Here is a 12,266-nt window from a genome sequence, read left to right on the forward strand (position 1 = left end):
GACTCTTTGCAGCTCAAAATAAAGAGGATTTTGTAAAGAGGGAAAAATGACTGACGGGTTTGTTTCTAAACAAGGACTTTAAAAGTTCCCGGGGCACACCCGGCGGTGCTGTTGGGATGAGGGTCTTGGTGAGCACTGCTGCTGGGAGCACTGAGCACTGCTGCAGGGATGGTTTGGGTTTTGTTTATATCTAAACAGAGACTTAAAAGTTTCTGGGCCACACCCAGCAGCGCTCAGGGGGGCTGGCAGGGGATGATGGGCTCCCGGCGAGGCAAGCGCCCGCCTGCCCGCTGCACGGTCTCAGCAGCCCCCAGGACCCCGGTTTGCTGGAGCTTTGAAACCCGCCCTCTGGGTCCCAGGAGCCGACCCCAAGCGTCCCCCAAAGTCACGTCCTCGCTCCTTTTGCTGGGCGAACTGTTGCTTCTGAGCATGCAAAAGCCAGAGGCTCCGGGCCCTGGGGAGCGGCGGGGGCGGCTCTGGGCTCTGTCCCCACCGCGGTGACCCCCCGCCCCCGGCCAACACCAGCCGGGTCCCAGGCTGCCCCCGAGGCCGGGCCCCGAAGGTCACGTGCGGACACGCTCACGGCCCGAACCCGGCGCGCGGGGTGGTCCCGGGCCCAGCCAGGTGCGCGCATGGGAAGGTCCCGGGCCCGTCTGAGCTGCACGAGGTGGTCCCGGGCTCCTGGGGCGCACGGGGTGGTCCCGGCCCGGCCAGGTGCGCGCATAGGAAGGTCCCGGGCCCGTCTGAGCTGCACGAGGTGGTCCCGGGCTCCTGGGGCGCACGGGGTGGTCCCGGCCCAGGCAGGAGGGCGCAGGGGGTGGTCCCAGGCCCGTCTGAGCGCGCACAGGGTGGACCCGGGCTCCTGGGGCGCACGGGGTGGCCCCGGCCCGGCCAGGAGGGCGCAGGGGGTGGACCCGGGCCCGTCTGAGCAGCACGGGGTGGTGCCGGGCTCCTGGGGCGCGCGAGGGGGTCCCAGGCCCAGCCAGGTGCGCGCACAGGATGGTCCCGGGCCCGTCTAAGCAGCACCGGGTGGTCCCGGGCTTCTGGGGTGCACAGGGCGTTCCCGCACGGGGTGGTCCCGGCCCAGCCAGGAGCAAGCATAGGATGGTCCCGGGCCCGTCTGGGCGCGCACGGGGTGGTCCTGGGCTCCTGGGGTGCACGGGGTGGTCCCGATCCAGCCAGGAGGGCGCACGGGACGGTCCCGGGCCCGTGTGAGCCGCACGGGGTGGTCCCGGGCCCGCCGGAGCGCCCGAGCGCGGCGCGCGCCCCCCACTCACCCTGCAGACTCTCCTCCTGCAGCCCGGGGGTCCCGCTCTGCGACATGGCTCCGGGCGGGCGGACGAGCGAGCAGCAGCGCGGGGCCACGGCTCGGCGGCGTCGCGGGGCCCCGACTCGGACGCGCGGACACGCACGGGCCGGTCAGCGGCGGCGTCGCCCGAGGCTGCGGGGCGGGGCCGCGCCTGCGCGGAGGCGGCGGCGCGTGCGGCGCGTGCGGCGCGTGCGCGGGGCGGGGCCGAGGCCCGGCCGAGGGGCGAGGCGCGCGTGCGCGGGCGGGGCGGGACGTGCGGTCCGGACCGCGCGTGCGCACTCTGGGCGCGGCGGCGCCGCGGAGACGTCACGGGGCGGGGCCTAGTTCCCCGTGGGCGGGGCCTGTCTCTGGCTGTCGGGACCCGATCTCAGGAGGGCAGGGGTCTTCCTAGTGAGCGGGCTTGGTCTCGGATGGGCGGGGCCTGGTCTTGGGTGGGCGGGGCCTGGTCTCGGGTGGGCGGGGCCTGGTCTCGGATGGGTGGGGCCTGTCTCCGGTGGGCGGGGCCTGTCTCTGGCTGTCGGGACCCGATCTCAGGTGGGCGGGGGTCTTCCTAGTGAGCGGGCTTGGTCTCGGATGGGCGGGGCCTGGTCTCGGATGGGCGGGGCCTGTCTCCGGTGGGCGGGCCCTGTCTCCGGCTGTCGGGACCTGATCTCAGGTGGGCGGGGGTCTTCCTAGTGAGCGGGCTTGGTCTCGGATGGGCGGGGCCTGGTCTCGGGTGGGCGGGGCCTGGTCTTGGGTGGGCGGGGCCTGTCTCCGGCTGTCGGGACCTGATCTCAGGTGGGCGGTGTCTTCGTAGTGGGCGTGGTCTGTCTCCGGTGGGCGGGGCCTGTCTCCGGCTGTCGGGACCCGATCTCAGGTGGGCGGGGGTCTTCGTATTCGTAGTGGTCGGGCCCGGTCCCCCCGGTGGGCGGGGCCTGTCTCGGGTGGGCGTGGCCCTTTAGGTGGGCGGTGCTTTTTAGGTGGGCGGGGCCTCCGGCGGCCGCTCCTGAGCTGGGGCTGGGCTGCACCGCGCTGGGTGCTTGCTGGTGGTCCGTCCCCTGCTGCTGCCCGGGGAGGCTGGGGCGGGGGGCGGGGGTCCCGGAAGGCCTGAGAACCCCCACACTCCTTCACGCTCCACGGCCTTTGTCCTGGCCTCACAGCTGCCGGCGGGGCGGCCGGAGGGGACTCTCTGCCCCCAGCCCCGGACTCAGCCCTCCTGCACCCCCTTTTCCCGTCAGCCGTGAGGGGCAGCGGGGCGTGACCCGGGGTGCCCCCGAGCCAGGCGTCCCGCGTCTGGGCCTTCTCTGGGCCGCTGTGGGAGAGGGCCAGTCCACTCAGGACCTCCGGACAGCCCGGGAGCCCGTGCCTGCTGGGCGCTGACCTGCGGCAGGGGAGGGCACCGGGACCATGCACCCTGCCGGCCAGGGCCTGGTTGCCCTCCCACACCCCCACAGCTTCAGCCCGTCCTCAGGTCCCTGGCAGCCCCCCAGACACCGCCTGGACCCAGGACCCAGCTGTGCGCATACCTGGGCAGAGGGGCAGAGGCAGGTGCCTGGAAGGAGGGATCTCTGGGGCAGCTGTGGGGGGGGTCGCGGATGAGGGGATACCTTCCTGCCCCCCCCACACCTGGGAGGGGAGGGTCCTGCAGGCCCCAAGGCCGCCACGTCCCGGTGGAGGAGGACAGTCCCGGGGCGCTCCCCTGGGGACAGTGACCATCCTGCGGGGCTGGGAGGGGCTCCCAGGGAAGCCTAAGGTGTCTGTCAGGGTCTGGGGGCCTGGGGCCTTGTAGCACTGTGGACCCCGACACGGGAGGTGACCCGGTTCCCACAGGGCAGCCCATCCCAGGGCCAGTGCACCTGGGTGGACACCACTGTCTACAGAGCCCAGTCAGGAGCATCTGGGGTGCCTGAGAGGAGAGAGCAGCCGTGCCAAGGGGAGGTGCCGGGCCAGGGGAAGAGGCTGGGGTACCCCAGGGGAGAGGCCGGGGTGATCTGGACAGAGGCTGCAATGCCCCAAGGAGAGGCGGGGTGCCCTGAGGAAGAGGCTGGGGTGCCCCGGGGGAGAGGCTGGGGTGCCCCGGGGGAGAGGCTCGGGTGCCCCGGGGGAGAGGCCGGGTGCCCCAGGGGTAGCAGGCTGTCTGAAGGGGTGGGGGTGGGGAGAGCGTGCTTCCTGGGCAGACTCCTGGAAATTTCGTCCTTTCTCACTGATCCCCTGTGGCCCCCACTCCCACCCCCAGCCCCACCTCTCTGTCCTGCACCCTCCCCCACCCCATCTGTACTAACTCCAGGCCAGCGACTGGAAGGGGAAGGGCCCCCAAAGGGGCCTTGTGCCCCAGGACCCCCAGGGCTTGTCTGGACTCGGGACTCCCACTGCAAACCCCCAGCGCCTGGCTCTCTGGCCGGCTGATGCTTTGCTTGTCCCGCTGCGGAAAATTGATTCTCTTCCTGGGCAGGGGTGCTGAGATGGGGCAGGGCTGCCGTGGAGTCGGACTCCCCCCTGCCCACCATCCGCTGGCCGGTGCCCCCTGCTGGCCAGGGAGTGGGACGTGCAGCTGAGCGGCAAAGCTGTAGAAGGCGCCGGAACCCTGAAACTCCTTCCAGCAGCCGAGACGCTCTCCGCCTTGCACACCGCCCAGCCACCGGCAGAGGCGAACCCAGCGCTCTCACCCGCACTAGGCGGCCTGGGGAGGCCCTGGGGGCCGGGCGCCTAGGGCAGGGGCAGTTCTGGCGTGGCGCCAGGCTTACCCCCGTTCGGCAATGCTGTCTGGACAGAACAGCTCACAGAAGCTCACAGCCTTCTGTCCCTCTCGCAGAAGGCTGGTTCATCTCGTACCTTCCTCCCCAAGCGGGAACCTCGAGGGCCTGAGCTCCAGGGAGTGGCGGCCAGCTGCAGCGTCAGGAAAACTCTGGGCCTTCCTGCCAAACGCTCGCAGCGGAGAGGCGTGAGGAGGGCGGGAGCCGTGGGCACAGCAGCTGCGCGTGGGTTCCTCCGCGTGTCCCTGGCCGCTCTTGAAGGGGGAGGCCACGACCCGAGAGGTTCTCAGGGGTCACGCTGGGCTGGGCTGGGCACTTGGGGCGATGGAGAAGCAGGGTGGAGAGGTGGAGAACCCCGCCCCCAGGGGAAGCTGCGCCAGAGGTGCTTGACGAGCTGTCCCCGGCAATGCTTGTCCTTCCTCTGGAGATGAAGGCTTCTCTCCCCGCGTCCCTGAGCCCTGCGTCCTGCCCACCCTCTTAGGCACTCCTGGTTTGCTGATTGCCAGCAGGCGGGGCCTGGCTTTGGCAAAGGGAGGGGTCCCAGTGGGCCAGAGAAGTGGAAATTGAAGGGCGGGGGGTGAGGGGACACCACGGTGAGCAGAGTTCCTGGTGCCACACCAGGTGAGGTGGAAACTACAGCCGCTGTCCACCAAAGGACCAGCCCACGGGACAGTGTGGGCACGGCCCACGCCTGCACGGACTGAGGCCTCGGCACTCGAGCGTGCGGGCAGTCTGAAGCGCGGGGGCAGGTGGGGTACGCAGGGGGAGTGTGACGTGTTGATGTGTGGAGTGGGGCGGGGAGCACACGGGCGTAGGTGGCCGTGCAGGTGGCCAGCAGCATGTACCCTGCCGAGTTGCTGGGATGGAGCACTGTCCAGGCCTGGCTGGGCGCAGCAGGTGGGCAGAAATGGCCGGAGGTACAGACAAGCTTGTCCAGCAGAACAGGGGTGGCCACGCCCTGAGAAGGGTCCAGACGGACCCTGTATGACCCAGGTCCTGGGTGGGCAGCAGTATAGTGGCCGGAGACTTGCAGGGCAGCAGTGACCACTGCACTCGGCCGAGGCTGGAGCCTGCGGGGTCTGTGGGCCTCCTGCGGGGGAGGCAGGGGGCTGCTCCTTGTGACTTCTGGGCTGGGGCAGCCTGACCTCTGGCTCTGGAAGGACTCCTCCCTCTTCAAAATTTGGGGGCTGTGGTCAACCTCGCAATGCTCAGGGCTAGTGCAGGCTCTGTGTCCACCACGTGCGGTACTGGGACCCAACCAGGGCTGGTTGCAGGTGAGACCAGTGCCCTAGCCCTGCTTGCTCTCTCATGTTGAGAACCCGCCCCCCACTTGTGATCTCAGTGAACCCTGCAAGGGCCCCACTGCCCAGACATCACACCGGGGGCAGGTTCTCTGTGGACTCGGGGAAGGGAACACAGAAATCGGTACCTGCCAGAGTCCAGGAGGGGCTGGGGCCAGGCTGGTCTCCACGCCGAGGGGCTGGCGTGGCCGTGCAGCCATACGGAGCCCACCACTGCGTGTCTGTGTTTCCAGGGAGGCGTCTGCCGCTCATAGCCCCCTGTACAGATGTGGACCCCAGGCCCCTTGCCCTGGGGCTGTGGCCCCAGCCCTGAGGCCCTCAGTGTGTGGCCCCTCGGGACAGCTGCAGAGTCTAGAAGCCAGGGCACAGTTGACTGCCTCTCGTGCACCAGGGACACATGGACAAAAGCGCGCAAGAAGGGGCCACTTAGCAGACCAGGGTGTCGGCGGGGGATCCAGTCACCTCTGAATACTTCTGATATTGATTTTCCGGAGGACAAACATTCTTCAAGAACCAAATGTGGAAACAATGGCTGCATTTCTAAAAAGCCAAATGCAACCAAAGATCACTCCATTCCCTCCCCCACCTGCCCACCACCTGCCGCCTCACCTGCACGGATCCCAACCAAACTGCCACACACCCGCCTTCGCCTCCTGCGTCTGTCCGTCCGTCTGTCCCTCCCCCTACCTGCCTTCCGGCCCCTCCTCCTCCCTTCCTCCCGTCATAATTCTCAGCTCACCGGCTGGTCCTTCCTCTCTGCTCTGTTCCTCCAGCCACCCGGCGGCCCACCTGTCTGTTCCTTCGCCCACCCACCCATCCCCCTGATGGTCTCTGCGGAAGTGACATCCCGTCAGTTTGGGAATGTAAGAGAAGGCCGTTCCTCCCGGGGTGAAGACCCCCGGGGCCAGAGCAGGGCTCTGGTCACGGAGGAGCTTCCGTGGGCTGGTGGTTGCCGCAGGCTGTGCTCCGGGCAGGGCTCGTGGGGCGTCTCTGCACTCCCCGGGGCCCTTGGTGCTGTTCTTAGTGGCAGGGTGCCCAGGGACTGCCCTGCCAGCCTTCCTGCTGCACGGGAAGTGCTTGGAAACGGCCACGGGAGAGCAGGGGCAGGGAGGTGGGGAGAGGGAGAGGGGCGCGAGGGAGCGAGCCCAGAGCACGACCCTCTCACAGGTGCAGGGGCCAAGCCCATAGAACCCTGTGGCCCTCAGACCAGCGGACAGATGGGCGACCCCCTGGGCGGGAGGTATCCCAGGGCCCTCCAGCGGCTACGGGCAGTGGGAAGGTGGCAGAGGGCACTGCCCGCCCGGGACCCTGCTGGATGAGGTCTTGGGTCCTACGCTGGGGGCACCCGCCGTGGCCCACAGCCTGGAGGGCCTGTGTGAGCCTCACCAGTTGCCCTGGCCCTGCGCTGCCTGAGAGCGGTGGCCACTTGGGGGACAGCCCCTGTGGGCAGTGAGGTTTCCTGCTGTGCCCACCTTCACACTAACTCCTCCCCTCCCCGGGGCTGACTTGGGGCCTCATGGTTCTGCCTGTCCTGGGGGACCAGAGGGCCGAGAATCCGGGGTGATAGGGGCAGCCCGTGGCAGCTGGGCCGTGGGGGGGGGGGGGGGCAGCGCAGGTCATGGGTTCCTCACCCGGGTGTAGGTGCCCAGACAAGGAGGCAGGTAGGAACATCCCCACCGGCCCCGTTGGCCAAGGCCCTGCTGGCCGAGTCGGAGCCTCCAGGAAAGCGCAGAGCCCAGGGCGCACGTTCCCGGGGAAGCTTTGCCCACCCTGGGGCGGCTGCGAGTGACCTGCGCACCGGCAGGGTCAGCGGAGACGCGGGGCAGTGCGCGCGGGGGCGGGCGGGCCGGGTCGGGGTCCGCGCGGGCGGGAGCGCGGGCAGGGTCCGAGGCCCGGGCAGCGTCCGGCAGGTGCGGATGGGGTCCGGGCGGGCGGGGTCGGGGCAGGCGCGGGCCGGGTCGGGGTCCCGGCGGGCGGGCCGGGCAGGTGAGGGCAGGGTCGGGGGAGGGTCCGAGGCGCGGGCCGGGTCGGGGTGCGGGCGGGCAGGGGCCGGGCGCGGGCGGGGCCGGGTCGGGGTCCGAGGCGTGGGCCGGGTCGGGGCAGGCGCGGGCAGGGTCGGGGTCCCGGCGGGCGGGCGGGCGGGCCGGGCAGGTGCGCGGCCCCGCGCGTGTCCAGGCCGCGCGTCCGACGGGCCGGGGCGCGCGCGGTGCGCGGGGCGGCGCCTGGCGCGGGGCGCGGATGCTGCGTCGCCCACGTGCGGCCCCGCCGCGCCGGCTGCGGACTCGCGGGGAAGGTGAGCGGGGCCGGGGCCGGGGCCCGGGGGCCGGGCGGGGCGCGGGGCCGGGCGCTCGGGGCCGGCGGCGACGGGGACACGCCGGGCGGGACCGACTCGGCGCCTCCCGCCGCGCCGCCATCTGCAAGGTGCGGCCTGCGCGGGCCTCTGGGTGCGGGTGCGGGCGCGGGCGCGGGCCTCTGGGTGCGGGCGCGGGCGCGGGTCCCGGGCGCGGCCCGGCGGGAGCGAGGGAGGGAGGGAGGGGGCGAGGGGCGCGCCGCCCCCGCCGCAGACCCCGCCTGTTTCCGAGCCGGGGCCGCCCCCCGGCCTTGCCCCCCGCCCTGGCCGGGTGTCCCCTGGGCGAGGCCTTCCTGGGTGACGGAGGAGTCGGGGCCTCCGGCGCGCGGCAGGACCGCAGGGCCCAGGCGACCAGGACCAGGGCCTGGGGGGCTGTCGCGGCCGCCGGCGGGTCATCTCCTTTGCTGTCAGGCCCCTTGTCATGCTGCAGCTCAGAGCCAGGCTCTCTTTGGGGGTCCCGGAGAGCAGCCCCCTGTAGTCTGCAGCAATAACCACGCATCCAGCCACCAAGGAAGCTCCCCCCCCCTTGCTGCCACCTTGGGGGTCCAGGCCTGTTTCACTGGGGGAGGGAGCTCCGGCCAGGCCACCCCATTCACGCTCCCCCTGGAGACTTGTAGGAAAGGGTCTCACGGCCACCCCCAGTGGAGCTTGCCGTGAGTGGACGGGCTCTGCCCTCCACCAGCTGACCTCTCAGGACGGGGCAGGAAGGAGGAGAGGGCTGTGCATTCATCCAGAGGGCGGCTGGTGCTCTGCTGCTGGCTCATGGTGGCAGGGGTGAGCGGCTGAGCGGCTGGGGGAGACAGATAACCGGGGGGTGGGGGAACGGCATTGCTGCTGGGGCTCCGTGCGTCTCCGTCCTCTGAGGCAGAGGGGCCTTCAGGGGTGCGTGTGGGGCTGCAGGAGACAGGTGCCAAAAGCCCCCCATTTCTGGAGCCCCTCCCCAGCAGGCATGGAAGCTCCCCAGGTGGGGTCTTCCCTCCCCTGGCCCCCAGGGAGGGACCCTGGGGCCTCCTCAGGCCTGCTTGTGCCCCCAGCGTGCCATCACGTGCCGTCCTGGTGGTAACCAGCGCTCCAGATGACAGGAAAGAGCCTGGTGGACCACAGACGCTCCCCAGCATGGTCGCCTGTGCGGTGACCCCGAGCTCAGGACACAGCTGCCCCCACGCAGCCAGAGTTCGGGGACAGGGCTGGGGGGCAGGGCGTGAGGAGCCCAGGATGGATCAGTGCCCCGAGCACACGGATCACAGCGGCCATGTGCCCTGCCCCATCCTTCTTTCTGGCACATTCTTTTTTTTTGGGGGGGGGGGGTCATACCCAGCGATGCTCCTGGCTCATGCACTCAGGAGTTACTCCTGGTGGTGCTTGGGGGACCATATGGGATGCTGGGAATCGAACCCTGGGTGGGCCATGTGCAAGGCAAACGCCCTGCCCACTGCTATTGCTCCAGCCCTTTCTAGCACATTCTTGCTGGAACCCAGGATGCGCTGACTTAGCCCGGTTCTTCCTCAGGGCTCCGAGCTGCCGTGGCTCTAGCTTGGCTCCCAAAGCAGGCGCTCCCTGCGCACTTCGAAGCCACTCTCGTGAGTGCTGGCTCCTCTGTGGGCATTGACCCTGCTCTGCCCTGCGGCTCTGGTTGTCCGAGGGGACACCGGGCACTCTCGGCACGCTGGGCGGGCACTCCGCCTGGAGCTCCGCCGGGCTCAGGGCTCTTCCTGGAGAGTAGCGAGCTGGCACCCTCCCGCTCAGCTGCGCCCACCTCACCCCCCTGCGGGTGCCCCGTCCGTCGGTCCTGTCCGGGCTGCCACCCTGTCCTCCTCGCGGGGGTTGGGGTTCAGGCCCCTGGCGCAGGCTCCGTGTGGCCCCGGAGGCGGTTCTCTGCTCCTGAGGGCCGGGGCTCAGGTTTGCCAGGGTCCCCGCTCCCAGCCCGGGTGTGGGGCATCGTGCGGGCATCGTGCCACACCGAGGCACACCCCGTGCTGCCGCCCAGCTCTCCTGACAACGCTTTTCCTGATGACAGATGAGGCTGTGGCCTTTGCCTCTGCCCTGGGACCCCTCCCCAGGCCCCGCCCGCCCCTCTGGGCTTGGCTTCTCCAGGGAGTGTCAGGCCCAGTGCTCCCTGCTGCAGGCACTTCCCAGCATTCTCGTTTGGGTTCTGGTGTCTGGCGTCTCTGCTGACAGTTTCCATGCCAACAAGTGCGATTAAGCCCCCTCGGAGGGCTGGGCCGAAGGAACAGGGTGAGGCACTCGCCTGCTGGCCACCCACCCTGCTTTGACCGCCTGAACCACGCGCAGTCCACCGGGTGCAGAGCCAGAGTAATGCCCGAGCACGGCCGGGTGTGGCCCAGCCAAACCCCCCCCCCAAAAAAAAAATCTCCCCATATTTTTTTTAGACAAATAGGAAGAAATTGTGGGCACACACGGTGGGCATGTGGAGACTCTGTTGCCTGATACATTTTGGACGTAAAAAGTGACTTCTGCCCGAGAAACAGAACAGTAGTTTGCCTGCAGGCAGGTATGAGGGAGGCTGAGGTGCGGCTCCGTGTCCCAGGTCCTAAATGTGGTGTCTGCGGCTCAGGGGCTTGTCTGCTGCAGGTGGTGCCCTGCTCTCTCGGGGAGTCCCTGTCCTTGACCCCGGGGCAGGGGCTCTGGAGAGGCTGGGGTGGCGCCTGCCTGTGCTTCGCTCAGGCCTCTCCTGCCAGGGACAGTCTGCGGCCACCCCTCTCCCAGGTGCTCCCGGTCCCTGTCCATGTCCTGCTGCTGGCCACCTCCCCCCCAGCATGGCCAGCCAGCTGTGGAGGGACCCTGCAGGCGTCACTCCCTAGTCCTGGCTTCCCTGCCATCTCGCACCTCCCCGAGCCGAGGCCTGGGCAGTCCCAGCAGACGTGGTCAGTCCTTCGTGGGTGGAGGGGCCCCTGGGGCCAGGCCAGTCCCAGCTCTCTGCCGACCCTTCGCCGGGCCTTCAGAGGGGATGTGTGCACAGGAAGGCCGGGGGGTGGGGAGTTTCCTCTGGGGCCGTGCTTAGGGAGGAGCCTCCAGGCCAGCGTCCCTTTCTTGTTTATGCCTGCGCTCTCTCGGGGGCTCAACTCGAGCTGGAGGTCATGCCAGAGGTCAGGGAAGTTGGTGGAAGTTGGTGGGTCATCCTGCAAGCCAGTGATCGGCTGTGCGTTGGAGCAGGTGGACTTTGTAGAGGGGTGTGGTACAGGTGTGGAGTGAGCGCTGCAGTTAGGTGTGGAGCGGGTATGGGGCAGTGCAGGGGTGGGGCGGTGCAGGGGTGGAACAATGCAGGGGTGGAGTTGTGCAGGCGTAGAGCTGTGTGGGCGTGGGGCGGTGCAGGCTTGGAGCGGTGCAGGGGTGAAGTGGGGCAGGTGTAGAGTGCTGCAGGTATAGTACAGTGCAGGGGTGGGGCGGTGCAGGGGTGGGGTGGTGCGGTGGTGGAACAGTGCAGGGGTGGAGTTGTGCAGGCGTAGAGCTGTGTGGGCGTGGGGCGGTGCAGGCATGGAGCGGTGCAGGGGTGGAGCAGTACAGGGCTGAAGTGGTGCAGGGGTGGAGCGGTGCAGGGTGGAGCAGTGCAGATGTGAAGCACTGCAGGCTTGGAGCAGTGCAGGGGTAGAGCAGTGCAGGGCTGAAGTGGTGCAGGTGTAGAGTGCTGCAGGTATAGTACAGTGCAGGGGTGGAGCGGTGCGGGCGTAGCACAGTGCAGGGGTGGAGTGATTTCAGTGTAGAGTGGAGCCGTGCAGGTGCAGAATGGTGCAGGGGTGGAGCGGTGCGGTTGTAGAACAGTGCAGCTGTGGAGTGGTTCAGGGGTCGAGCGGAGCAGGGGTGGAGTGGTGCGGGTGTAGCCCAGTGCAGGGGTGGAGTGGTTCAGGTGTCCAGCGGTGTAGAACAGTGCAGGGCGGAGCCTTTCGGGTGTGGAACTGTACAGGGGAGGGGTGGAGCGGGGTGCAGTGGTGCCAGTTCAGGGAGGGCAGGTGCGGCTCAGTGCGGTGTGGTGTGGTGCGGGTGTGAGTGCGGGTGCACGCGGTGCTGTGCTCTGTGCAGTGGGAGACTCGGACGTGGCCGGCTTCTGGCTCTCCCCGGGGACTGCCCTTTGATGACTGGCAGATGACCTGGGACCCGTCTCCTGCCTGGGGACCCCCGCCCCTTCCGTCTTGCCCAGGCGTCCTCTGGTTTCAGCCTCGCCCTTTCTCACACGGAGCTGGAATCACCACAGGGTTTGGGTGCCCGGAGGCCCAGTGCCCGTCTGCCAGCTGCTTGTGGCTGGTCAGGGCTGCCACAGCCTTTAAGATGGACTCTGTGTCTGCTCCAGCCTCCGCAGGACAGTGGCCCTGTTCTGGTCACCTCCCCGAACCCCGCGGTCTCTCCTCGGGGGCCTGGGCTGCTGCCTGTGGTCACGTGGGATGGGAAACGTGCGTCAGGGAGCCTATGGTGCCCGTCACCTGCTGGCCGCCTGTTGGCACCCACATCCACCTCTGTCACCACGGTCCCAGAAATGTCACTCCCTGTTGTCACTGCTCCCCTCTCGCCCCCAGCTGTAGCACAGTCTCTTGTTAGGGAAGGAATGGGAAGGGTGGGCT

The 12,266-nt window shown here is 69.2% G+C and overlaps 1 protein-coding gene across 2 annotated transcripts in view; it reads right to left on the reverse strand.

The window, feature by feature from the left end:
- The window catches only part of BNIP3 (BCL2 interacting protein 3), a 46,886-nt gene that overhangs the window by 4,391 nt on the left and 30,229 nt on the right, over positions 1 to 12,266 (reverse strand). Inside the window, exon 2 of one of the 2 annotated variants that reach the window (XM_056106742.1) lies at positions 1,278 to 1,363. In XM_056106742.1, the coding sequence (XP_055962717.1) occupies positions 1,278 to 1,323 (46 nt within the window). In that variant the 5' untranslated portion in view covers positions 1,324 to 1,363. Of the gene's footprint in view, positions 1 to 1,277; positions 1,447 to 12,266 lie in introns of those variants that run through there. The other variant, XM_056106741.1, reaches the window with a different exon arrangement.

This window comes from Sorex fumeus, unplaced genomic scaffold (assembly GCF_029834395.1).
Source record: "Sorex fumeus unplaced genomic scaffold, SorFum_2.1 ptg000142l, whole genome shotgun sequence".
Classification (NCBI taxonomy): Eukaryota; Metazoa; Chordata; class Mammalia; order Eulipotyphla; family Soricidae; genus Sorex; species Sorex fumeus.